General features: G+C 45.6%; 2 protein-coding genes across 2 annotated transcripts; both read right to left on the reverse strand.

The window, feature by feature from the left end:
• Positions 1 to 1,634: 1,634 nt before the first annotated feature.
• LOC108922591 (cholesterol 7-desaturase) lies at positions 1,635 to 15,866 on the reverse strand. Its single transcript, XM_018732812.2, has 7 exons — positions 14,987 to 15,866; positions 6,174 to 6,362; positions 5,813 to 5,991; positions 5,519 to 5,644; positions 5,302 to 5,421; positions 4,764 to 4,940; positions 1,635 to 3,572 (listed from the first exon to the last, which is right to left on the reverse strand). Exons 1-7 carry the CDS (start codon positions 15,804 to 15,806, stop codon positions 3,411 to 3,413), a joined length of 1,773 nt encoding a protein of 590 aa, XP_018588328.2. The 5' UTR covers positions 15,807 to 15,866; the 3' UTR covers positions 1,635 to 3,410.
• A 5,997-nt stretch (positions 15,867 to 21,863) lies between these two features.
• On the reverse strand, positions 21,864 to 26,950 carry LOC108922669 (bile salt-activated lipase-like). Its single transcript, XM_018732940.2, has 10 exons — positions 25,586 to 26,950; positions 25,373 to 25,492; positions 25,067 to 25,264; positions 24,470 to 24,600; positions 24,156 to 24,263; positions 23,730 to 23,844; positions 23,409 to 23,595; positions 22,999 to 23,202; positions 22,489 to 22,686; positions 21,864 to 22,230 (listed from the first exon to the last, which is right to left on the reverse strand). Exons 1-10 carry the CDS (start codon positions 25,827 to 25,829, stop codon positions 22,047 to 22,049), a joined length of 1,689 nt encoding a protein of 562 aa, XP_018588456.1. The 5' UTR covers positions 25,830 to 26,950; the 3' UTR covers positions 21,864 to 22,046.
• Between the last annotated feature and the right edge of the window lie 99 nt (positions 26,951 to 27,049).

Below are 27,049 nucleotides of genomic sequence, written 5' to 3' on the forward strand. Positions count from 1 at the left end.
CCGCACGTCACCTTTCCAGTGCACGATCCCTTGCTTGTTCACCCGATTTCTACAAAACCGTACTTGGAACACTCAACGCTGATGTTACAGCTGAAAAAGGCAATACATGAAAAGATTTTCAAAAATGACCTGCTGCTGCTACAAATTTCAAATCTTAGTACTCTTGTTTGAGAAGCACGGTGGTTGAGTGTGTCGAGCCTGGGTTCAGGAGACACAAGTCTACACAAGTCTGGGTCAGCGGGTAAGAAAGGGAGATTCTGCAGGTAATTCTTGGGACCTGGTGTGACTTTAATGCCCAGTTTCTGGAAAAATATCAAATAAGTAATAACTGCAGCATCATGAATAACGCTGTAAAACGGCTTGCATAGATGCTATTCCAGTTGGTCCCAGTACTTCCCACAATGCACTGCTAAGGTGCAGCAGGTAGGACTTAGAACCCAAGGGATGCCCTAGCACCCTTGGTCAAGGTGCTTACCCTGAACTGCTGCAGTAAAAAATACCCAGGTGATATTAAATGGCTCAAATACTGCAAGATGCTCTGGGTTAAAATTAAAAATACCTACTAAGCAATGAAGTAACGATCAGGTAAGAAGTGAGCTGGTACAAAAGAGGCCTGCAGAAGCAGGGAAAATCTTCTTTTCAGCATATATGCTCGTCCAAAGTCCCAAAATGAGGAAATGTCCTCCCTGTACAACCATATTCATATGAATCTTTGGATGGCCAACCCCTACTGCATTAATTTATTTTCAGAAGAGAACCTCAGCAGTGATGTCATTCTACTCCCCCATCATTTCAATTACCTCAGCCTTTCGGCTAAGATCTACCGCAGCACCAGAGACTTTAGCTGGGGGCAGAATGGAAACCAACACAGGACCGTGCATGGCTTTACCACAGCTTTCTTGGGGTGAAGCTCTGCCTCTTGATAGGACTTTGCTTTATTCGGGTGGCCTACTGAGCCTAAGGTTTAGGGTTTCGGGTGACATCCAGGGTGTTCATCCAGGGAGATGCAAAAACTTAATTTTTAGTGGCTTTATTCCAGACAGCCCAGCATGGGGTCTCTTATGAAGACCTCTCCTAAACTTTTACTTTTGGGAACAAATCCATGGCTGCTATCAGCATTTCCCACTGCAGGGCCCTGCTTTAGCTGTAGTGGGAATTGTCGCTATTTGCTGTCACACTTCACCGTCTCAGGAACTTTTCTGCTTCCGGCTCTCGGTCCGAACGCCTTGCCCATCTGACATTATCTCTGCTTGCAGCCTGAACGTGCGTTTTCAAGAGCTTTCATCAATTTGGACTTGCCAGTGCTACACAAAAACACACAGTGAATAGTATCTGGAGCACTGAGACAGCCTTGATTGACTTCCCAGTTTTAATATCGCAATCTTTGCTACTGGTAATTAAAGGCTGTGCTGGAAATTAACTCTTAGCAAAAATGCACCTGAATCAGCCTGATAGCAGGAACCTTGAGACACTTAAGAGCTGTATTTGTGCCATGATTTGTGCAATTAGCGCCACTAAGGCAGAACAAGCTGCACCATGCTAAATGGTGTTTTGCAAAAATTTGGGAAGGAAGGTAATCAAATCAGAAAATATTCAATCATTTATTACTGTTGGGGGGGGGGGGTCAAGGAAGGTAAAATCAAAACCTTAATAAGAGTTGCGTTGTTCTACAAAGTTAATCATACCTGAAGCAATAATGAGAAGTTAATGTATAGAGAGTCAGAATCCGGTCAACGTAAAGTACTTTGAAATAATAACAATAGAGAGAGTCTGTCTTGTACTACCAATATGTATGGCTTTGAGAGACTGCACTGCTAATATAGGCTTTCTTTTTAAAATAAAGTATCAGTGAAAAGTGTGAGTAACTCTGGGCAACGTGGGCACTCTCTGTATGGGAGGAATTAGACAGAAGAGTAAAGGCAAAGAAACACATACATGTTCTATATCTCTGGGAACTGCTGTAGAAGAGCTGGGAAGACATGGGGCCTCATTTCCTCATCACACTTGTTCATCAAATGCCACAAGAAAAACATCCTCAGCAAGTTGATTCACACTTTTTATTGGTACTGTAAGTACTAAAAAGAACCTGACTGTTGTATCCTTGAACAGGTGGTAAACCTGAATTTCTTCAGTGATTTATCTAACGGAATACATGGGTGAAATTAGCAATACAATGTCATCACTATAATTTCATTCATTCATTCATTCATTCATTCATTCATTCATTCATTCCCTCCAGCTGCTAGTCTCATGCTGGGTTGTGTTCATCTGGCACCTATCACTTTAAAATATACCCTGGATGGGATGCCACTCCATCACAGCTTTAATCGTCATCCTTTCTCAATCATTCCTCATGAAGTGATGGTCCTCAAACTTTATCTGAACACCATCTCAGAAGCTAAGAGAGAACTGACCCCCAAATCTGCTCACCCTTTTAAACCCACCTGGACAGTGAGCACAGAGGCACTTAAAAAAGGAAGCGAGGCATCGGATCCAGGGTCCCCAAAATCAGGCCGGGAGAGACTAATCAAGCTCCTCATACTTTACCATAGAACACCTGTTTCTGGAAGAACGGAATTAACAGTAATTCAGGTATTCTTCAAGAAAGAAATCTGCAACTGGGACTCTGCTAAACTCGCTTTGCGAGATCTTCATGTAATGTATTCCTCAAATGTCGGAAAAGATCTATTATAATTTCCAAAAGGTTTCAAGGGTCTCAAGAAGGTCAAGCACCACCTTTTAATCCTAGTCATCACGAAAAAGTCTTTATTATCTGTAATTATGGCTAATTACCACGTGGATCCACTCCACCAGAGGCAGTGGGTGAGGGCCTCTGTAGGACCCGGCTTGGGCCCCCTGCTTCACACCGTCTCGACTGATCTAAAGCTCAAGTGTCACGTAGTCCTTTGTGGGTCTCTCATTTGCTGGTTTTAGTTGCAACCCACCTCTTCCTGCTAGGATAGATCAAGGGATGCTGGGTAGTTTCTTTCAGCCATGGTCACAGTGAATACATGGGATGGCACCACCACCATTTCTTTAACAGTCAAGGTTCCCAACCGACCCTCCGCTGTTGAAATGGTCTTACTGAGACACCTGTGTGAAATGCTGAGGTTAAAACAGATGGCAAAAAGAAGGTATGATAATTTGGGACTAGTGGACCTATGTGCATGTGAAGCTGGAATACCAAACAAATTAGGAGACAACATGGGTTCCATAGCCTGACAGTACAGGGAAAGAAAGTGATACCGAAGAACATGCTGCTTTGTTGCTTTTACTGGAGAGGTTTTGTCTATGTATCCTGGTTTCACTGTGTCTCCAGAGCCCTCTGAAACCCCCACCCAGGTTCCAACCATAAAAAAACCCCGAAATCAAAGACCGCTTGCCACCCGAAACACCATGAGCGAGGTCAGTCAGAAGTCCAGGGTGTCGTACTGGAAGCGCAGGCGTGGGCTGTTCTCGCTGTAGAACTGGCTGAACCATCGCCTGTGCTTCTGGATGGCCGAGTCCTCCTTCACCAGCATGGGCTTGGAGATGTACTTCTTGTTGTTCCAGATCATCACATCCCGTTCAAACTGCAGGGGATGGGATGGGCAGAACATTTAGGGCACAAGGGGGACATATGTCTCTAACATAATAAAGCTCACAAGATCACTGCCCATGTCTTTCACTCTCCAAAGTACAGAGGCACTATGCTGTTAGAGGCGTTGTGAAAAATTATTAGAGAAGTCTTGATGTGAGATGATCATCACTGAGCCACCAGATGAAGGCCTCATTTATGACAGCACTCATTGTTTCTTGGGTAATTAGGTGGTTATTACTTCAGATTCGGCCAGAAAATAGTCAGATTTACACCCTGAGGGGGGAAAAACCTTTTGGGCTGGAGACACCAAGTGTGCATCTCTGTCCCAAAACGTCTCGTACACACCTTTTTGCAGACGGAAACACCTGTTATTTAAGGAAAACGACATAGAAATGCCACCTCACTGAAGAAAAAGCCGACCGTATGAACAAAGGGCATACTCAGTACTCCTTGATTTAACAGATTTCGACTAGTTAAAGGTTAAAATTGTACAGTTCATACTGCATATCGGTATTTACACGTTATTTTCCATTCAGTATGTCATTATGTGAGCACTTGCGAACATAACGCGTATCTAGTACATACTCTAGATCATTCTATTGCAAATTAAATTTGTGTTTTGCTGGGGGTTACAAACATATATATATAATATATATATTTTTTTTAATTAATACACCATGAACAAAATAAAATGAAATATACCACCTCCTCAGCAAATGCTGTCAATCTCTCGCCAGGACTAACAGTAGACATAGAAGAGGAGCGAAGTGATTCCTGTTTTTTGGCTTTCCACATAATGTTCACTTTTCTTTTGCTACAAGACAGAGGGTCGTTTATTATTGCTTTTTATTATATTCTAATCCCCGCTATGAAATATACACGGCTGGCACTGAGCTTCAAAATGCATCGTTGTACCTTTGATATTTAACGCACTTTTGGTTTCATATAGATGCTATTTTACATCCCTCCCCCCATGACTCAGTTAAATCAAGGAGATGCTGCATTTTCATAAGGCTGTTTCTGTACAGGAAGCTGTTACATAAGTCATGAGAGCATTCACCGTGCTGGTTACATTGGTGACTTATCCTCTAATCGAGCTCAAGACCAAGTTCCTGAAACCGACACCCAGGGAACAGCAGTGACCGTGCTGCAGGGATCCTGGAGCAGCGACTCCGGACAGTACCTGGATGCACTCGGCTCGTAGGATGAACTTGGGCACCAGGGGCGGGATGCTACTCTGGTAGAAAATGGTGTGGGAGACGCACTGCAGCAGGGGCTCCACTGGCGTCACGCAGTGCATGATGACCCCTCGACCCAGGAAGCTGTGGTCGAACAGCAGGAAGACGACGCCTGGGCCCACCTGCATTGCACACGCGAGCACACACAGGCACACCGTACACAGTGACCGTGAGCGTGCGTTTTCGGCGCGGACCGATCGGCTAGTTTTAACCTTTGAGCTCTCGAGCTGAGAATGAGGGATTGCTGCGAGCCAAACTCGGGTTCAGTGTCACCTGGAATTTCTGTCATTGATTGAATAGCACCTAGGTGTAATAATGTTGAATAATTTTTTTGGATAATAATTTGTTAATGTAAAAAACCCTACGTGCAGCGACTCGTGTGATGCGTGTACTGGTTCATGTGGTGGAATGTGACAAATCGACCGTACTGTAGGTCACGTTTACGGGTTCGACAGCAGTGCCGCTGCCCTCCCTGCGCCCTACCTGTCTGGCCACCACGTTCACGTCCAGCAGCGGCCAGTGGCGGCCGAACACGGTCATGGCGTGCTTCACCAACATCCGGGAGCAGTACTTGTTGGGCTCTGGCTCGGGCTCCCACTCCACCTGCGGGACGGGAAAAACGGCTTAAAAACAATATTTCCAAAGTGGCGGCTGACCCTCCCTTGCGTTGTATCAGCCTCACCCCTCCGCCGTTCCTCACCTTCCAGTCGTGGCGGATGAACTCCCAGGTCTTGCTGTTGGTGTAGCGAAGATCCACGCCACTGACAATTCCTGGCGTGTGCAGGTGCGCCAGGTGGGCAATGTCCGCGGCGTTCTCTGGGATCTCCTGCAGGGGGCACCGTCACACAGAGCAAGGCGGTTAACCGGCCTCACCCGCGCAGACGCCGAGACGCATCGAACCAAAGCCTGCGACACACACATTAGGAAAGAACGCACGAGAGCACACTCCTACATGGTCTCACGCATGTACGCACACACGCACACCATCGCACACCTCGATGTGGGCGTTGATGAAGTGCTCGGTGCGGCCGCGGTACACCCATTCGCCCCGCGTGATCTCCTCCTGTTCCGGAATGTTCCAGGCAGGCTCGGCGCCGTCGCAGTGGAACCACACCAGGATGAGCCCGTTGATCTCCACGCTGGGCCAGCAGCGCACCTTCGCAAACTCCGGCACTGGGGGTCCGCAGGGATGCAAGACACGTTCGGAACACGCCGCTCTTTTTGTAACCAGGCAGGAAGACTTTAAATAAATGAGTCAGTGGTGATCTTTGCACGAAATGTCTGACGTTTCTCTAAGTTAGACACGCACATGCACGCACACGGAATAAAAATTAGGTTCCAGAGAAGTCGGCCACCTTTCTCCGCATAGGGGATGCGCACGCACTTCCCGTCTTCTCCGCGGAACTGCCAGCCGTGGAAGGGGCACTCGATGCATCCCCCGAGCACGCGGCCGCCCACGGCGAGGTTGGCCCCCAGGTGGGGGCAGTAGGCGTCCACCACGTAGGCCTTCCCATCGTGGCCTCGGAAGACTGCCACCTGCTCACCTGGGAAAGGTGTGGGGGGATGGGGGTTAGTGGGCTCGAAGGCACATCCGACACACTCCGCTGCGGGGATTATAAACGATGGAAAATGCGTTAAATTAGTTCATTCTGGATGACGGTGTGAGCACCGAGGACATGGTATATTTCAGACGTAAATTCAGGGGAAACTTGAACTTGAAAGCTTGGAGCAGAGCAAGGTGTCGTTTCAAACCTGATCCACCAGGTGTCACAGCTCCACACCTCGAGCCCTTTCAGGCCTGAAGAACCAGAACCAGATTGTCGGACTGAATGCCCACCGACATAAAATTATGAAAGAGCCCACTGACCATCCTACTCTTTGGACGGCTGTTACACGTACATTTGCTCACTTCGCCGACACTTTCCCCCAAAGGACCTTATATTGATCCTTTACACAGCCGGGTAATTTTCACTGTATCACTTCAGGGTAAGTACCTCACTCAAGGGAACTGTGCCACTACACCACCAGCTGCCCTGTAGAAAATATGCGTTTCAATAAACACGCGCTCTCGTCAAGAACTCGGCAGACTAATATCGGTGTTAAATTCAGCCATTTTTCTTCGAAATCCTGTTGACTGCCTTAGAAGCTCGGGAAAAGCGTGGTCCAAAGTGCAGAGCACATAAGAGCGTGTTCTTCGCTGTGGCAGCTCCCAGGGTGTGTGTGAGATCACGGTATCCAGCCTTTTGATCTGCCAAGTAAAGATTACGAGCAGCACTGGATTAGAGCCATGTGGCTGTTTGGGTACAGGGGTGGAGATGGCTAATCTGACGGTTGAGAGGCCAACGACAACCTGGGGTTGAAGGAGCACGGCCAGATGACCGCTTCAAATCACCCGACTGTGAGCGCTTAGATAATGTGAGAACAAGCTCAAGGTCACTGTTTTACACTACATTTATTCATTTAGCTGATGCTTTTCTCCAAAGCAACTTGCACTGTTAAGCTACTTACAATTATTTCCCCATTTATGCAGCTGGGCAATTTTGCTTGAGCAGTTTAAGGTAAATGGCTTGCTCAAGGGTACTGCATCCAGAGGTGGGGATCAAACCCGTGAACTTTGGATCCAAAGCAGCTCTAACCACTACAGTACCAGCTGTCCCCCCTTTTGAAATGAGAAATAATGCTTGGTATGATCTCGAGCAGATCTCAGTTTCCCGCTCGCAGTCGAGGGCCTAAGATAGACACGTTGCGCTCGGCTTAATTCAGGTCAGCCGATCTGGGCCAAGCTGTCATCAGTGAAACTGGCACATGCGATGCAGCAGAAGGGCCTCATTTGGGGCGGGGCCAGCTGCAGGAGCCCGTCTGGGACAGGACTTTCATCCAGATCTCTGCGGCGCCACCCAAACTGCTGCCATCAAGCACCCAGAAGTGCAGGAAGGGCTATGAAGAAGCTAGAAGAAAGTGGCGTGGTGGTTGAGGTCACAGGGTTGCGACTTGGAGGTTAGTGGCTCGAACCCCACGAGGGGTCCTGGAGCAAAATACATGTCACCTTCCTTCCTTTGAGGACAAACACCCCAATGGGTGCAATCTACCTGTCTGTTGTGCGGTGTTTCACCACAGCCAGAAGCTTGGTACCATGTTTCCTTCTTAGGAGGCTCTGAGAAAGCGAGATCAGAAAGTTCACTCTGCGCTCACAGTTGATAAGATTTCTGAAAAGTCTGGCTTCTTCTCCTAAGTCAACGTCCTGTTTCTATCACCCGCTCCTCTATCCGCGCTATCGTCCCTCGTATTCTTTGTCGTATCGTCCTATCTACTAACGCCTGTATCAACAGCGCCCTCCAAAGGTGGGCTGGTGACATTGCACCACGACAAGGGCCGCTGCTGTAGGCCATCCAGTCCAGAGATTCCGACCACAGTACGCCGCAACCCAGTTTCGAGTCCCATTTAGGATCCTGGCAATCTGACATCCAGCAAGACACAAACAGAGCAGCATTCTTTGTGGTCGGCCAGCTCCCTGTAGTACTCACACACACACACATTTTCTGAACCGCTTGTCTCATTCGGGGTCGTGGGGAGCCAGAGCCTAACCTGGCAACACAGGGCGTAAGGCCGGAGGGGGAGGGGACACACCCAGGACGGGACATCAGTCCATTGCAAGGCACCCCAAGCAGGACTCGAACTCCAGACCCACCGGAGAGCAGGACTCGGTCCAACCCACTGCACCACCGCACCCCCCCTCCCTGTAGTACTGTGCATGTAAAACGCAAGATATAAAATGAACCAACTGAGCGTTTGCCAGCACGGTTTTGAGCAGACAGACCCACGGTCACTTCACCGCATGGTGGCGACGGAGCACAGCACAACTGTAAACGGCTCTCACGGGGTGCCATGCCCCAGCTCTGTAAAAACCTCATACACACTGCAGAGTCCCTGCTGTACCGTGTACCAAAAGGGTTAAATATGCGTACTGCGGCCATGTATTTACAGAAATACAGCACACCATTTTTTTTTAAGAAGGACCCTTGGATTGTTGCAAGGTAAAGGGCTCTAACTACTACACCACCTGCTGGCCCTAAATTTTATTCCAAAGAGCAGTAATAATGTAAAGTCGAGTTATATATACAGCATTTTGCATCAGTGGACTCTCAGCTACAGTAACCACATTTATCAATAAACTTTCATCCTTCCTATTCACGATAACCAGTTTATCAGGGCAAGAAAACCTCTAACAGTGCTCTGTACAGCCCCCAGTTATGAGTATTCAAAAATTTCGCAAAATTATCTCGTTCATGAAAAAAGGATGCGTGGTTTATTTTTTACTTTGCCACCTGATAATGCTGAGTATTCTGTGGAAGCAGTTTAAGTTCCAAAGGGATCAAAGAGCAGGGCCCCTCCTAAAACAATATAAAACAAACTTTCCAATAATACCAAACATCACCTAAGCCAGGCCTGAGGTAGAGAGCGCTCCGTTTACCTAATAATACCGCAGAGCGAAGACAGCCTAAATGACTTAAATTGCTTTCATATCTGCTCTGGATCATATTGAAATACAGCATCAGAGGAGAATGAGAAATGATGAAACACACCTTGTTCTGAATCTTAATATTTTTGCTGTTCTCTCCTTTTCTAAACCAACCCAAAGTTCACCACGCAGCACCATGGAGCCACTCAGCATTTAGTTGCCATGGTTCCCATCACCCCCCAAACTCATACAAGCTTTCTTGTATTCAGGTCAAGCAGGACAATCAGGACTTCAGTTCACCTGAAGAAAGGTATCCAGGTGGACAAGCCCTCGACGGCTCCCTGCGGAGTCCAGGTAACAGAGCCTAATAATGGTGTCTGTTAGAAGGGTTTCAACTGAAACAAAGGAGCAGATGAAGCAGGAGGTAAGAGCTTGGCAAGCAGATTTGGTGACGGATACCTCCGTTGGGGCAACAAAGGGCTACAAGAAGTCAGTCGTTGCCCTGACTGTGTAAGGACAATGCAAATTAAGGAGAGGTGACCTGCTTTACCTAGTTCACTTGACCTTGAGTGGGTAATGTGGAGACGCACTGATTCGTTTAAGGCGGGATTACTCCAGATCGGTCCTAGAGGGATATCACCAGAACCGTAGTTAACTTTGCAACAGTGCCCAAAATCCACGTTCATCTTTCCCCACTAAACCAAAATGATTTTTTTATTATTATCAATAAAAATGGCGTAAATTCTTTTAAAGCATGTCATTCTGTTGACGTGAAAATCACATCGTGCTACAGATTTGAAACATGGCAGATCCATAGGAACAGCAACACAAGGTGCAGGTGTTTGGCATCTGATCCACTTCCAAGAATTGCTATGGAGTGATTTACAAAGGAGTGAAATCACACATATCCTGGACTCAACACCCACGTTCACGCTGGCATTATTTCGCAACAGAATATTCCTTCTGACATGGTTTTTAGGAGGTATTATCAGGCATATTTCTTGTGCATCAAAGCTTCTGTGTGCATTGTGTGGAGAAGCAGTCATATTCTGCAGTACAAACCCTTGTTGTCTCTCTTGATCAGTTTTCTATAGTTGCCTTTGCAAGACTGGATATTTCCAAGCGAGACAGACAAGGGATCAGCACCAAAATATTCTACACAACCTGGATCTCAGCACTCCTCTGCCCCTGCCTGCTTGCTTTCCTGGCCACAAGGAGTCCAAAACTGAAAACCTACTAGTTCTCGGATTTAGCCCAATGTGATGGAACAAACTCCCTCCGTCCCTCAGAGCTGCTGAATCCCTCCAAGCATTCAAGAAAGGTCCTAAAACTCATCTTTTTCACACCCATTTCCCTCAGAAATTTGAGACCTCTTCATAAATGAGTCCTTCACCTATTTACGTATTACTTGTCGCTATCCGTACATCAATCCTAAGAGTAGCTGCTTGAATATACTGTATGGACTATAAAAATGCTTGTTTCACAAACTCTGCTTTAATGATTGCTTGTTTGCATCTAAGCCCTCTGCCTGTTATTTACTGCACTATCCTTTACTCTGATTTGTACATCGCTTTGGAGAACAGCATCTGCTAAAGGTATTAGAGTACATTTAATGTGCAAAACTATAAATCTCTCACTGTAAAGTTATTTAAATGAGGATATAACAAACTGTCCATTAGACTTTGGGCTTTAAATATTTTCCCTTTTCGGGGCTAGGAGGAACGCACAGTGTGTTTTTGTGTCCCGTTCTTCTTTGAATAGTTCTTGTCTGCAAACAGTTCATACAGGTCTGCTTTTTTACTGTAAACATGATAAGTAAATGACGTATTCATGCATAAAGCATTCCGGTTCAGCTGCCCACACCAGGCTTCTTCTTCCCTCTTCTGCTTTGTGACACATCACACTCCACATCCCAGCCCCACACACCCCCAACCCTAGACCCCTCCACCACACTAGCTCCAAGAGCTGGGAGGCATCTGGCAGTTCTTCAGCATTACATAACCACAACCACTTCATCTTTAAGCATCCACAAAACCTCAAATATCTGTCAGTGCTTTTTTACTCCAAGTTTGAGCTTTTAAAAATAGCAGAATGTTGTGTATCAAAAGTGCATGAGAGGAAAAAATGCACAGCAAAAGGTCATTTTTTTCATTTACGAAACATTTAACATGTTGGCTTGTTGTTCGATGTTTGGATCAGGCAAAGGTAAAATCTGACTAATGAGACTAGGGCAAGAGTGCACTAGAGCAGGGAATTAAAAGATACAAAGCTACACTTGTTTCGACAAATTAAATCCCCATTCTGCAGGCTGACAAAAAGAAAAACTTTAATTAAGCAAATTCTTGCTATTAAAAGTCATATCGTATTAAATCATCAAGCGAGAATCCAGCCCCTCGTAGGTATTTACTGGAGCAATTTTGTTGCGCGAGGCTGCGTTTGCCTGACCAACAGTCCAGTTTTGTAACCCTTTCTATAGATGAATTATTAGTAATTATACAATTGGTAGGGGGGCGCAGTGGGTTGGACCAGGTCCTGCTTTCCGGTGGGTCTGGGGTTCGAGTCCCGCTTGGGGTGCCTTGCGACGGACTGGCGTCCCGTCCTGGGTGTGTCCCCTCCCCCTCCGGCCTTACGCCCTGAGTTGCTGGGCAGGCTCTGGTTCCCCACGACCCCGTATGGCACAAGCGGTTCAGAAAGTGTGTGTGTGTGTGTGTGTGTATACAATTGGTGCCTTTATGTAACACAACTTTCAGTATTATATTTGTACACCAAGCCAGTAATATATTTTAACCATTTGTTCAGATGGGTAAAAAGCCAGGTGAAATCACTGAAAGGCAACATTTCTAATCACTACATTCACTTCTGACCGAAATGGCTTTTTGCACAGTTGCTTTTCATAAAAGCAGATACTTTATACTTTCTGATCCACTTCCCAAAAACAGTCTAACCAGTCTTAACAGTCTATCTATTAATTTCAGTTACAGTAGTTAACGATTCTTCTTTGGCATCTTTGGTAACTTTGAAGAGTCATGTCAGTCATATGACTCAATCACTGCCTTTGATGATATTGCTGTCATTACTTCTGTACACTCTGTTCACCCTGTGGCATTTTGTATTCGGTGGTTTTCTTCAGTCACACTACCAGTTTCTATAGTCATCTTTTTACAAAAACACTAATAAAGCAAAAGGGGGGAAATGGGGAAAAGGATCTGTTTTTGCACCCATATAGCCTTTCTCCATCACCTTCAGCCACACAACATTTGCTATATTACTAAATTAAGTTACAAAAATTGATCACCATACTTTAAATCGACAAAGACTTTTCTAACTGTAAAGTCTTGTTGAGCAGCTACTGTGTGGCTAACCATCTTTTAAATACTCAGGGTGAACAACAGGGTTCCACGGACCTCTTGGGGGTCTAAATGGACAGGCTTGCTTTCAAAATGCCACTAACTAAAGATAAAAATGAAAAGTTAAATAAAACTATTAGTATGCTTACCAACAACATAAATCTATAAGAACGTAATTAATTTTCAGTGCAGTAAACTGAAAGCAATAGTTGAATTTATTTATGGGTATTTTTCTAGGAGGGGTCCTTAGCTTTCATCATATTCTTTGAGGAGGTCCACATCCTAGAAGAGATTAACTTCTGTTGTAGAAGGAAAACTAGCACAGTGGCAAAAAGGATAAGCCCAGGAGATGAGAAAGGCATTTTTGTCTATGTATTTAATTGATTAATATAGTTTAATTAAGAATTTTTAAAAATCGCTATTATCTTCAGCTTCACTGGAAGTATTCCCCTCACCATACAAGTTTTTAAAGTTTGCAATGAGTTTGGTCTCCCAGATGGAGTACAAATCAGAGTTGGTCTTTCCAAGTTACTATGGCAATTATCAGTTTGACATGAAGCCATTCGGTTTGAAATGCAATCCCATTGCAATCTGACCTTTAATGCGGAAGCACATCTTCAAGCAGAATACTGATTGTTCTCCGGTAGTTGCAAACAATTGCCTGGAACGAGCATGTCCAGATGGTTGAACCCTGAGCTTGAAAACTGAGTCGAATGACGCTTGTAATTTTGTTATGCATAATAATAGTTGTAATTAGCCAATTGAGGGAAAAGACATTTAAAGTAGCTGTATTTCATCAGAAATGAGCATGACAGGGTTTCTTAGCACATTGCTCTCTAAACTCTCAAAGTGCATTCAGCAATCTGGAAAATGTGAAAGAAATGAATGATTCCAACAGTGCGTAGGAAATTTAATAAGTGTTACTATCATTTTCTCCACAGAAGCTCTGACAATCCAGGCTGGCAACCTCAGTCCAAAAACAGACAATGTGTAAATCTCATACAAGCACCAAAGCTGGAAGGGGGGGGGGGGGGGGTGTTTCCACTGTTCTCATTTTACAAATGGTGTGAGTTTGTAAAATATGCTGCAGAAGAATATGGTATATACTGAGCATGCTGTTGTTAAAAAAAAAAAAAAAAAACATATTACAAGAATTTAAAAGCATAGTGAGGAGGTGGGGTGTGAAAGATCCAAGTAGCTAACTTATGCAGATGCATCTATTCTGCAGATACGTCTCTCCTTATTTGTGACCATATACAACAATTTGACCGCACAGATATGCCACTAGATCTATAAACAGACACACTACAAATTGAAATACAAAAAAACAATTTGTTTTTATATTTTCATTTAAAAATTCTTTTCATTTATTTATTATAAAAGGACTCTGCTGAAAACACTGTTTATACGCACAGACTGAGTGAGGAGGCAAAGCTTGGCAAAAGTGTCTCGCTTCATCTGTTTAGGTTCATGCAGTAAGACCCAACTTTTCTGCTGTTTGCTCATCCAATGTATCTTGGAAAACCAACCTAAACTCTAAGGCAGCCGTCACAAAAATACGTGAAGGTAAATGCAATGTAGGTCTGCATGCTTTTCAGTCCTTTAATTGTGGTTAAATCCTTTAAATACCCTTGGCCTATATTAAATAACCATTGTTTCTTAGGGAAATATATCCTTGTTATACGTTTACAAGACTTACTTCACCGGTCAATAGTAGCAGAGCAGGGACCATCTGCATAATAATAATAATAATAATAATAATAATAATGCAAACTGGTTTACATTAAGAACGCATCCTGTTGGACTGTTGAGAGCATTCAGTTCACTGAACAAACTAAATACACGTATTTAGGAGGTGAATCTGACCAGTTACTCCAAGAACGATCATTTGTAATAAATGGAGTAATAAATAAGAAGTAATAAATGGAACTGCGCGGATATCATCATGTGAAAGGTAGCGCCAGGTCTGTAGACATGTTTTTTTTTTTTTTCTCCCCCCCGACTGACCTACAAATCCCACTGTTACAAAACAGACAAACAGTCACCGGTTACTTGGTAACAGTTGCCGTATAAAATAATAAGGTACCGCGTATCGTACTTACAACACGTTATATGATCATCAGGAGGACAGACAGTAAATAATGAAAAATATAACGATGATCAATCAATGTGCGCATGAGTTCATCTGCGCGTGTGGATCACGGGGTTGGGGGGGGGGGTGATGAGGATTTACTGAGAATTGATATGAGGACTTGCGGTGTGAGGATGATGATGATGTGATGATGGTGGCGACGATGATGATCATGTTGATGATGATGATGATGATGATGATGATGATGATGACGAGGAGAGTGGTACCCACCGAGCACAGACACGCTCTTCACCTCCCCTCTCTCGAGCATGTGCGAGTCCACCACCCGGTACCACCCGTTGGGGTAGATCGGGGGCAGATCTCCGGTCTTCCGCCTGCGGCGCACCTCGTTGGCGGCTCGCGCCCGGGAGCGCCCGTCGTCGGTGATGTAGCCCACGTCGTCGGGGGCGCGCAGCAACTCCAGGGGCGCGAACAGGAGCCGATAGAGCCAGCCGAGGGCGAGCAGCGACACCCCGACCAGGATGCAGGTGGCGGCGCGGGCCGGAGCCCCCGCCAGCCCGGCCTTTCTCCACAGCTCGGGGTACCCGCCCACGAGGTGCAGGTCCGAGGGGTCCCGCGCGTCCAGCACGAGTCCGGCCGTGAGGCTGAGCGCGACCACCGCGAGGACCTTGGCGAGCAGCGCGAGGCTGCAGCCCTCCATCCCGCCACCGGGCTGACCGAGCGCGGTCGCCTTCTGCCGCAGCGCGCCGCGGGAGCGCGGGACTGCAGCGCGCGCACGACGGGGCCCGGCGCGCGCGCCTCCGCCACTCCACCCGTGGCGGCGTGAAAACACCGGGTTAGGGTTGCGCGCGTGGAGTTCCTTCGCGCATCGCATGCAGAGGGTGCGCAGGAGCAGGTGAAACGCAGCGCGCGCACACGCAGTGTTAGTGTGACACACCGGGACGAGCTGCGCATTTACACCCCGCGGGAGCGCCCGGCTCTTACATAACTGGTGCGAACCATGTGACCCCTCCCACGGCCAGGTGAGGTCACTGTCGGAGACCGGGGGGCGCGGAGGGCTGTCGGTCGCACATCCAGCAAAGGATGACATTTAGAGGCTGTCAGCCGCGATAAAAAAGAGGTAAAAGTTTAGTATTGGTCCTGAGTGGAGTCACACGCGAACACTGTGTGTGTGTGTGTGTGTGTGTGTGGGGGGGGGGGGGGTGCACACAGTTCATTTCATTTTACATTCCTTGGCATGCATTTACTAATCCACAGCGGGGTGTCTGAAGACGCTGTGTCGCCTTTAATCTGAATGTTGGCTGCATGAAGGTGTGAAGAAATTACTTTTGTGACAGGCTGCTTTAATACTGCACACGTAATTATAAAGCTATTAATTATTATCAGTTATTTCTAATTATTCGTGCTGGAGGTGTGTATGAAGATGTACTGGAACATCAGCCAGTGGGATCCCTCTGAATTAAACTTTAATTAACTTTGGATTCTTGTCTTAGTGGAGCCGCTACCTCAGAAGAGCCCCAAGCAAGAAGTCACACATGGCTTCTCAAGGTGGGGTTCCAAGAACATGACAGGATGCTCCGCTGCATAGGCAGATACGGATTTAAAGAATGTCCCCGAAGGCAGAGATTAGAGTCTAGGAGGGGAGAGTTCACCCGAGTTGGGTTGGGTTCACTCCGGTTTACCTGAGTTCCAAAGAGCAGAAGAGCCAAATGGAACTATTTCAGGCAAGTTATGCCACCACCAGCTTTTGTATTTTTATATTTATTTATATATTTCTACCAAGGCTAACTATGGAGTCAACAGGACGAGGGCTGAACAGGGAGCCCATGCCACATAACAAATAAAAATAGATATATGATGATTTTCTATACTTGACATTTTTGTCCCTATATTTTATTATTTATAGTATTTGCAAGAAAGATTGTTACTGGAAAGTACTACAGTAGGGTTAGGTATTTGAACCTAGGACCTTCGGGTTGTAAGTCAACTGCTCTGATCACTACCTTCTGACAAAGGGGAGTTGAAACAACTGCAGGTGCTGCATACTTTCAGACGCATTCTGCCTACAAAAGAAATGTCTAAAAATGATAAGTTAATTTCTCCAGCAGTAATCACATAAGTGGCACTTTTTGGCACTGGCATCCTATCGCATTGTCTTTTAAAAAGACATGTCAGATGCATGAGTCAGCCACTATTACTGACGTTGCCGCAGTTACTTCTGTACTTGTGTTCACCCTTTGGCAATGTCTATCCAGCAATATTCTTCACCTACAGTATTTCCGTGTTCAGCTGATTTCTTGTTCATCATAACAAAATACAGAAAACATAAGAAAAGAGGAAATTATTTACTTTCTGGAACCATGTAGTTCTTCCCATATTAATGGACCATTTTGCCTTTACTTTCACATTGATTCCATCTTTTTTCGTGAATGCTAAATGAATAAATTTTGTTATAAAAGGTTTTATGGAAGCAGTTGAAAATGTTTAAGATAAGCAGGAATTTCTGTCATTGCTATGTGAGAATGAGCAGCTACCATGCTGCCAACTGTGGGTACTACAGGTATGAAGGGAAACATGCTGCTCAGAAAGATCAACACAATATTTATATTAAAGGCAATATTTATGGTCAAGAGTTATAAAATAACTAGCATGTCCTGTGAGGGGTATGGTGGTATGGTGGATTTGGCTGATGGCTGTTGTATAGCAGGTCAGGTGTTCTAGAGCCCTGTGAAGCTGCCTCCCCCCGCTAACAATACAAATGAAATAAACCTCATGATTCGTTAGTGCTACATTTGTGCCGCTGCAGTTTTTGAGATATTAACATTTATTTATTTCGGAAGTGACGTCCTGCAGCCCCCCTACAACGCCCCAGGAACACGAATTCAAGCTCATTCGTTTCTGCTGCATTTGTGCTGATTTGTCAAGATATTAAAGGTTTTTTTACATGGCACATGACGTCACTCCAGCCCCCCTACAATGCCGCAGGAACTCGAATTTGGGCTCATTTGTTAGTGGGAGCTAGCTGGTGAACAAACAAGGCTGGTAAAAACCTACTTTGCAGATATTCTGATTCTAATTCAGTTTTGTTTTAGTATGGAAAGCCATACAACGTCTTGGCATCAGTTGCAGGTTGGAATCATGGCTGGATGTACAATTTTGTCATTGGCTTTCACAGTGGCAATGGAAGTTATTATAAGGGCTTCCAAATGGGTTGTTGGTGGTGAGAGGCTGTGGGATAGGACGCGCCTACCCCCTTTTAGAGCATTTATGGATGACATGACAACTGTTATGACTATAGCTCCTTGTACGTGTCGTTTGTTGTCTAAGCTCAACGATAACTTGAAGTGGGCTCAGCTGAAGGTTAAGCCAAGTAAATTGAGGAGTCTGTCAATTGTTGGTGGGAAAGTGGTGAAGGAGAACTTTCGTTTTGATGAGGAAGTAATTCCTTCTATTCTGGAGAAGCCAGTTAAGAGTTTGGGTAGATGGTATAGTTCTGTGTTAAGTGATAAGGAGCAAGTTGTGGCACTAAGGGAGGTGGTTGTGGAAGGCATAATGCGTCCCTCCTTTCTGGAAGTTAAAGGTTGTGGTGTCTGTAGTTCTGGCTCTTGCCACTTATTAGGTGGCCTCTTATGGTATATGAGTTTTCTGTCCAGGAGGTGTAGAAGCTCAAGCGGATTATCAGTATGTCAATAAGAAGATGGCTGGAAGTGCCACACTGTTTAAGTAGTGTACCATTATATGGTAAGGGCATGTTGGAGCTGCTGGTGTGGTTTGTTGGTTTGGTTGGTGAGTTAGGCTTGGTCTATTGGTTTGGCTTTGTTTGGTTTGGTTGATGGTTTTTTGTGTTGGTCGGTTAACCTTGGTTTGGTTCTTTGTTGGTGGGTCAGACTTGGTTTGTTGGTTTGGTTTTGTTGATGTATGTGGTTTGATGGTTTCTGTGTTGGGGGGTTAGACTTGGTTTGTTAGTTTGGTTTTGTTGATGGGTGTGGTTTGATGGTTTTTGTGCTAGACATGGTCTGTTCTTTTTTGTTGGTGGGGTTGGTTTGGTGTGACGGTTGGGTTTTGTAGTGTTGGCGGGTTAAGCTTGGTTTATTGGTTTGGCTTTGGTGGGTTTGGTTTGATGGTTGATTGTTAGGCTTGGTTTACTGGCTTAGTTTTGTTGGTGGTATGGTTTGGTGATTCTGAGTTGGTGTTTTAGACTTGGTTTGTTGGTTTGGTTTGATGGTTCGTTTTTGTGTTGGTGTGAGTAGGCTTGGTTGGTTTCTGTTGGTGGTTCAGACTTGGTTTGTTGGTTTGGCTTTGGCTGTGGTTTGATGGTTGGTTTTTGTTACTGGGTTGCCTTGATGGCTGGTTTTTTGTTGGGTTAGGCCTGGTTTAGGTGTTTTGTTGGTGGGTGTGGTTTGGTTTTTTTGTGTTGGTGGGTTAGGCTTCATTTGGTATCTCTCAACCTCCCACTGCAGTTCCGGGTCCTTCCCACCCTAGTGAGGTGACATTCCACGTGCTAAGAGCCAGTTTCTGCCACTAGGGTCCGTGACGCCATGCACTATCCTGCCCCCTCCTGCTGCCTGAAAGGCATTGCACCCAACCCCCATGTTGGACTTTGCAGGTGGTGGCCTCACATGGCCCTCCACATTACTTTTTGGGCTGAGCTCGCCCAAGTTACGTGGCCTGCCCGGCCACCAGGCGCTCGCCCAGGAACACTTCCCCCAGGCCTGGCTCCAGAGGTAGGTCCCGGTAACCCTATACCAGACAGGGTACACATTGTAGTCTTTATATCTTTCATGGGGATCTTTGGATCATGTTAGTCTGGATCTTCACTCCAGACCTGTTCACCTTGGAAGACCCTATCAGGGACAATAGATACAACTTTATTGTCATTGCATAGTATAGTTGTACACAGATACACAGCAACGAAATGCAACAAACGTACTGCTCCTGACGAGATCCCTCGATCACGCAAGCCCTTCCGCCACGATAAGGCCCCAATCTGGGAAGGAAGCAGTTGTCTTCAGTGTTTGTTATTTTGTTCTTCTTGGCATTAAGATTGCATGTCTTTGTGATGCCACATCCTGGAAGTTTTAGGTATTGCCATTCATGCATTGTTGAGCTCCTCTCCCCGAGGAGAGTTCTTTGCTGAAAAGATGAAATGACATGAATTCACAATACTGAAATTTGTGGCATTTTACCATTAATCATTTTTATCAGTTTGTTTTGAATGCAAACATCAACTATTAGTAGGGGCAGCAGGTAATGTATTAGAGGAATTGCCTTGTAATCTGAAGGTCCTGAGTTTGAATCTGTTTTTGCTGTAGTACCCTTGATCATGGTACCTACCATGAACTGACATAGTAAAAATAATCATGTTGTAAAAATAAATTATTTTAGTCTAGTCCACTATACAGTGGTACCTCGGTACTCGTTGTTAATTGGTTCCGGGAGGCGCGACAAGTACCAAAAACGACGAGTACCAAACAAATTTTTCCCATAAGAAAAAATGTAAATAAATATAATGCGTTCCCAAACCAAAGACAATGCACATTTTTAAGGCAATATGTAAAAAGATAGGGTTGTATATCATTACTTTACATGAGAAATAAACCTAAAAATTAATAAATACTTAGATTAAATAAAATAAAAACTTCACTTTACCTGTACTGAGAAGAGTCCATGGCCTAATGGGATGGTGGGAGGAGAGTGGTGAGGAGGAGAGGTTACATGGAGTGTTGCTTGGAAGGAGAGTCCCCCTCCAATAGAACATCGGGCACTTGCACTTCAGGTGTTCTTTCTCTTTTCTGCCTTTTTTCAACTTGCACCAATGCAAATACCGCTCTCATATTTGCCTACTATTTCTTTTTTTGCTCAATGGTGGTGCAAAGTAATTTTCTTTTCTGCTCCGCGCTATCACTGCTCATTTTCTTAGGATCCATGATGAGAAAAAAAGCGCAAAAATACACAAAATGACCACAAAAGTTAAGATAAGGCCCCAAGGGGATGTGCACAGGGCAAGAGCTTCTGTGTGACTAACGCGTGACCCTTTGTCTTGGCTGGAAAGGGTAGCGAGTCACGAGGCAACCAACACCGACAAGTTCTAGCTTGCGTGTCGAGTACCAAACAAACGACAAGTACCGGGACAAAATTTTTGCGTCAAAATGTGAGTGCCAAATTCGATGAGTTTCAAAGCAGTCGAGTACCAAGGTATGACTGTACAAGCTTAACACTATGTCATCTTAGAAAATTGTTAGACAAATAAAAATTACTCCATTTCCATTATGGAAAATTGCAGTTCCTTATTGTATCTTTGCATGTCACATATCTGTATTTCTCTCATCATTTTCAATATGATTTAGTATTTTTGTACTGAAGCAACAGGGGTGTGGTGGTGCGGCGGGTTTGGCCGGATCCTGCTCTCTGGTGGGTCTGGAGTTTGAGTCCTGCTTGGGGTGCCTTGCAACGGACTGGTGTCCTGTCCTGGGTGTGTCCCCACCCCCTCCAGCCTTGTGCCCTTTGTTGCTGGGCTAGGCTCTGCTTTGTTGGGACAAGTGGTTTCAGCCTGTGTGTGTGTGTTTACGAATGCTGATATTTCATATGGTAACAACCCACGGTAGTGTGAATTTGGGCAGAAAATGGGTCTGTTGTACATAGTTGAATATTGGGAAAAATGTAAGTAAGTGTCAAACCGGTGGGGGGACTTATGGGGAAAATAACAAGGTGACTGTTTGCCAGGGGGAAGGGGAAAAAGCCTGGGGGCCCTAGGCAGGCTGCGAAGACTGGTTTGAAGCACAGGTCCTTGAGGAAAAGGGGTCCTTGAACACTTCCTGTGCGGCCTTCTTCGCCCCATCTGAACCCAGAGCACTGCCTGCCATAATACTAATGAATAAAACATGAGTTTGAACATTTCAAAGTTGAAAAAACACACACACATATTGTCTGAAACTGCTTGTCCCAAGCGGGGTCACAGCGAACCGGAACCTAACTCGGCAACACATGGCGCAAGGCTGGACACACCCAGGATGGGACGCCAGTCTGTCATAGGACACCCCAAGCGGGACTCGAAACCCAGACCCACCAGAGCAGGACCCGTTCAAACCCGCTGCGCCGCCACACCACCACGCCCCCCTGTTGTAAAAAAAAAACATTGAACCGCAAATAGAGGAAGTGCTTAAGTTTGTTTATTGTGTCTATTAATTTATCAGTGATGAAATTAAAATAGGCAATTACTGTTGCATCATACCAGTTTCAACTTATTACACTTTTGTGAAAGACACAAGGAAGATGCAGGAACTGTTCCATGTGAGTCCTTGCTGGTTCCACATGAGGCCGGTTATTCAGTTTAATTATTTGCAACCATGGGCAAGTTGATGTAGGTGAAGGTCCAGAAGTGGACGAATCGAGTCCTCAGCTTGTATTTGACGGAGTCTTTGTTGATCTTGCTGTTGATTTCCAGGTACTCATGGCCCGTGTTGGTGAAGGCAGGCCAGTTGGCAGGTACAGATGATTCCCCTTGATTGGGGTCCCTGTGGGAGAGGGAGATAGTCGCTAGGACTTCAGTCACCTACATGGTATGCATGGCCGTCAGTGAGGACTTGGAGATTGCCTGTGCTGGATCCATTATCCTCTCTAAGTGTACAGTTGTTTTATATCAACTGAACCAAACAAAGCAGGATTTCAGCAGTCTTAACTGAAAAATATGAATTGTGGTGGAGTCTGGACTCAGTGTTAGAGGTAGGGTTTGGAAGTCATGATAGCATTGGGTGGCAGTGGCCTGTACTTACCCAGTCCTGGCAAAGTTGGTCCAGTAGGCAATCATGTATTCAGATACGTCCCGATGTCGGGGGAAGTAACCCAGGGGAGTGGTGAAGGGTTTGCCAAAAACATACTGTAGGTCATCTGCGTGGTCTGCACCCGTCCAGCTTGGATAGCCAGGCATCCGGGAGGGCACGGAGAATATGTAGGAGTAGGTGCGTGCCGTCCTGGATAGAGATGAGCAGACTGGGGCCAACAGTCATCACCAGAACAACACAAAACAGGAGGCCCTGGCTGGTAAGGTAAATTTAGACTTTCTACCTATGGAAACAAACCTAAAGGCACTACACATCTCTGTGAATTACTCCAGAGGCCTGGGAAGATGTGACAGCTCATTTCCTGATCAAAGTTCTGCACCAAAAGCCTTGTGGAAAAAACATTCTTTCCAGCAGATACAGTACCACTCAAAAGTTTGAGTAAGTCCATATTCACTTGGCAACTACTGACATGAAGGCAAATCCATGGTAAAAGCAACTTACTTGGCATGTTCTACATGCAGGTAGAGTGTGGCCTGGTTGGGCACCAGGAAGAGGAAGTCAGTCTCGAGGTCCACCACTGTCCTCTTGATGAGTTCCTGTTTGGGTTTGTCACCCCAGTTGCTGGTGTACTCATGGTAGGCCAGGGTTGCTGCTTCCTCCCCCTTCTTTTTGGTGAAGGCGGTCAGGAGCTGTTTTAAAACTATCCTGCCATAAGGAACAGGAGCTCAGGCTGGTCTCTCCAGTATTCACTGACCTTACCTTCCACTCCTGCCCATGCAAAAATGGCTAAGTTTGGGCCTTTGTTTTCATCAGAATAAAGCTATTCTATTTCTATCTATTTCCTGGAAATTTGAAATCCCATATACCAAAGTGCAGATATCTGACCAATGATGGTAAGACCAAGAACTCACGGGTCAGTATGGTGCAGCGGCTGGTTGACCGAGGGTACATCAAAACCGGTAAAGAAGTGCCCGTCAAAGTCATTGACACCGGCGATGTAATCGACGTCAGCAGCGTTCTCAAAGAGGTTTTCGGGTTTGTCGGGAATGAAGTCGCCATCGATGACAGGGCAGAGGATCAGGTTGAACACGAGAGGATCTGGAATGGCAGAACAGAAAGTCTGTCAGACTGTCTCATCCACATTTTAACATATTTCATTGAATACGAGTAACCTGCATTTGAGTAAAAACTATTTCTTCCAGGATGCCCTCATTGTTTGACTCGTTTCATACTTTCAGGAGATCCTTCAAGGGCCACGGGCGCAGCCATAGTTAGAGCCTCAGGGTCAGACATCTTCAGGCAGCTCATCATAGTCTCATCTGTGGGGCAGCCCACCTTGATGGCGACCTGGAGAAGTGCAATGGAAGCTGTTGGATAGGCCTATGTCAGGCTGGCGAAGGACTCACGGTCACTTTTGGCCATAAACCAAAGAGTCATTGGGTAAAAAGGAACTCCGAGCAATGGTCTGGACCATTTCCATTCTAACACATTGAAATCACACAACAGTGCTTGTGCCAGGAGAAGTAGATATAATAGGTACAATCAGAGTATACTGTAAGACTCTCTGGCTTGAGATGGGCTCATCTGAAGGGCAGGTGAACCCAATCTTCTCCAAGCTACAATGCGGAGATCAAACAGAACTGTCCAGCCAGACAGACCCGCTCAGCCAGGGTGCGTGGATTCTTGTTGTAAGCCCAGGGAGTGAGGGCTACACCACTCTGTGAGATGGCTCTGCGGATCAGTCCCTTGCTGTGAGGAGACAGGATCTGCCCAAAGGGATAAAGAGGCTGGCAGTCAAAGGCTAACTATGCAAAGGCTGAATGTACAGTGTCCTCCAAGAATCAAAACCAAATATGGTGAAAACAGGCAAAAGTAATTAAAAGAATTCAGTTTTGGCATAGCTGAGAGTATGTTTCTTCACATTTATTTTACTGGCAGAGGACTACAAAGTACAAAGTCTGCAGAGTTTTACCTGGAAGTTGACGCTCACGGCACCGGCTGACTCTCCAAAAATGGTAATGTTGTTGGGGTCACCTCCGAAAGCTTTGATGTTCCTATGTACCCAAGCGATAGCAGCATGCTGGTCCCACAGGCCATAGTTCCCTGGTAGACAGTGAAAAGGATGGCCCATGAGTTGATGTCCCCAAACATTTTCCCAGAGTATCCCCTAGGTCCACTAACAAGACCTGCCAATGATCTACAACTCATTCCCATCCCAGACATGCTGGAAACACCAGCTCATGGGTCCCAGCAAGGACAGATGGTCACACCCTCATAAATCCCTAGCATTGAGTACAGGTTCAAGATGATGGAAAAAAAAATTTTAGAATGTCTCATTTTTTGGAATTTCATATGCGGAAAACATTTGGTGTGATAACGTCACAGTGTGCTGGTTGGATTGGACAAGTTACCTTCTGCTGTATTATTTCTCAAGGATGAGAGCATATTGCTGGTAGAGACAAACTGGAGGGCACAGAAAACACTTCTCATAGATCAAATGAGCAAATGGAAATTTGGATGAAGAAAATCAGCAAGATTTTACCTTTGTCCTATATAGAAGGGACCTCACCTGGCCCAGAGGCGTCTCCACTGCTGAGGAAGCCCATTGTCCCCACCCGGTAGTTGAAGGTCACTACAATAACTTTGCCACGGTCAGCAATCTCCTGCCCATCATACAGGTAGTTGTCCAGGAAGTTGGCACCCTGGCCTGCGCCCACCAAAAACCCGCCTCCGTAGATGAAGACCATGACTGGCAGGTCAGTCGACACTGAGGACCAGGAGGTAGAAGGCCAAATGTAGTTGGGTTCCCACATTTCACACCTGCTCCATGAAACATGTTGTGGTTGCTACATGAAAGAAAGCAGGCCAGGAATACCTTGTCGACCTTGAGGGACCCAGATATTCAGGTAGAGACAATCTTCACTGCCCATGGGGTGCGTCTGCGTGAAATCCACTTGCAAGCACCTCTTCTGGAAATCAGTAGCTTTCAGAATACCTGCAGAGGGACACAACAATGAAATATTAACTTAATCCTGGGGAAAATGGAAATCAAGATGATACAGAGTTTTCCTCAGTAGCCGGTACTCACCATTCCAGCCAGGGTGAGGCTTGGGCTTCTCGAACCTCCCAGGGGGTGCAGCAAAAGGGATGCCCCGGAAGATGTCCATGTTGCGGAAGAGTCCTACAGAGATGCTCTTTCCCTCTACCATGCCACCCTCAGTGTACACAGCCCCCAGCTGCGAGTACACATTAGTCACAAAGCAGCAGGTTTGAACACGGTCAAGGACACAAATTTGAAGGCAGAACCTTGTTGGTTCAAATAGATGACCCATCAATCACGCACTTATGCTACCCAATCTAGGAACACAATATCTATCTGTATAAATGGGTACAAGTGAAGGCGGATAATGTGCTGTGGCTAAAAGCGTCAACTAACAGCAGTCAGCTTTGTTGTTTCTTCTGTGTCTTTCCACAATATGTGCTGCATTGGCAGTGTGAAACGTGTAAATTTACTGGTCTCAGACTATCAGTGAGCCAAAATGAAAGTACCTGCCTAATTAAGGTACGAGTGCAGACAGGACATTATGTGGCTTTGACCATGTGGACCTATTATCTCGTTAAGGACCCGATCAAACCCGTGGAGGACGGTGGTGCAGAGAGTGACTTACAGAAGCTGCAGATGCAGACCCTAAGCACAGGGCTGAGAGAGCCAGAATTCCCAGCATCATGAACGCGGAACACAGACAGCCAGCTGTGAACTGGACAGCTTCCCTCTTACTACTTATACAGGCTGGCTGCTGTATCTGCCCCCGGATACATTATCAGCTTTGTGTGTCAGCAAACAGTTATGTAACTCCTTTTCAAAGAGAACATAAATGAACGTCCTGTAGATATTTTTTGTTATCTAGTTTTTTCAGCAGGTGGCACAGTGGCTCAACAGATAGCACTTATGCAGTATATCTCCTGGGCTGAGGGTTTGGATACAGCTTTGAATCCAGCTTCGCCTGTGTGGAGCAGGCATAGTCTCCCCATGTTCACGTGGGTTTTCTCCAGGTGCTCAGGTTTCCTCCCACAGTTCAAAGACATGCATTTCAGATGAATTGGTGACTCAAAATTTCCCTTTGTGTGTGATTCCATTGTGATGGACAGTCCCTTTTAGTTGCAGCGTACAACACGCTCTCTGCTGCCAAGATAGACTCTGAACCACCAGGACCCTGCACTGGACAAGCACCTATTCAAAATGAATGAAAAATCCAGTCTTATTATTTATGGTATTAAGATAATGACTTAACTTCAAGAAAGTATTAATGCTTCCCACTACTTTGCATACCCAAAACATTGTTTTAAATTACTATGTACAGAGTTCAAAGTAAATTATAAAGTAAAATGCAATGTTTTAAAAAAAATGCAAATAGTAATTTCGGCCCAATTCTGGTACATTCATTTGGCTGCTGCAAAAATTTACCTCAGTGATTATCAAAGTTTTGCCTTCACCTGCAGATGTGTACACAGCACAGCTAATCTGAGCTGAAAAAAGTATGGAAACACACAC

Source organism: Scleropages formosus, chromosome 6 (assembly GCF_900964775.1).
Source record: "Scleropages formosus chromosome 6, fSclFor1.1, whole genome shotgun sequence".
Lineage (NCBI taxonomy): Eukaryota > Metazoa > Chordata > Actinopteri > Osteoglossiformes > Osteoglossidae > Scleropages > Scleropages formosus.

What these genes read in the sequence shown, in the direction of transcription:
- LOC108922591 (XM_018732812.2), bottom strand. Translation starts at nt 15,806, where the DNA reads ATGTCATCCTTTGCTGGATGTGCGACCGACAGCCCTCCGCGCCCCCCG. An exon ending in TGAACGTGGTGGCCAGACAG is followed by an intron (nt 4,941 to 5,301) that starts GTAGGGCGCAGG and finishes TGTGCAATGCAG; the next exon opens with GTGGGCCCAGGCGTCGTCTT. An exon ending in TACGAGCCGAGTGCATCCAG is followed by an intron (nt 3,573 to 4,763) that starts GTACTGTCCGGA and finishes CATCCCCTGCAG; the next exon opens with TTTGAACGGGATGTGATGAT.
- LOC108922669 (XM_018732940.2), bottom strand. Translation starts at nt 25,829, where the DNA reads ATGGGTCATCTATTTGAACCAACAAGGTTCTGCCTTCAAATTTGTGTC. An exon ending in GGTCCCTCAAGGTCGACAAG is followed by an intron (nt 25,265 to 25,372) that starts GTATTCCTGGCC and finishes CCTGGTCCTCAG; the next exon opens with TGTCGACTGACCTGCCAGTC. An exon ending in CCTTGAAGGATCTCCTGAAA is followed by an intron (nt 23,596 to 23,729) that starts GTATGAAACGAG and finishes CTGCCATTCCAG; the next exon opens with ATCCTCTCGTGTTCAACCTG.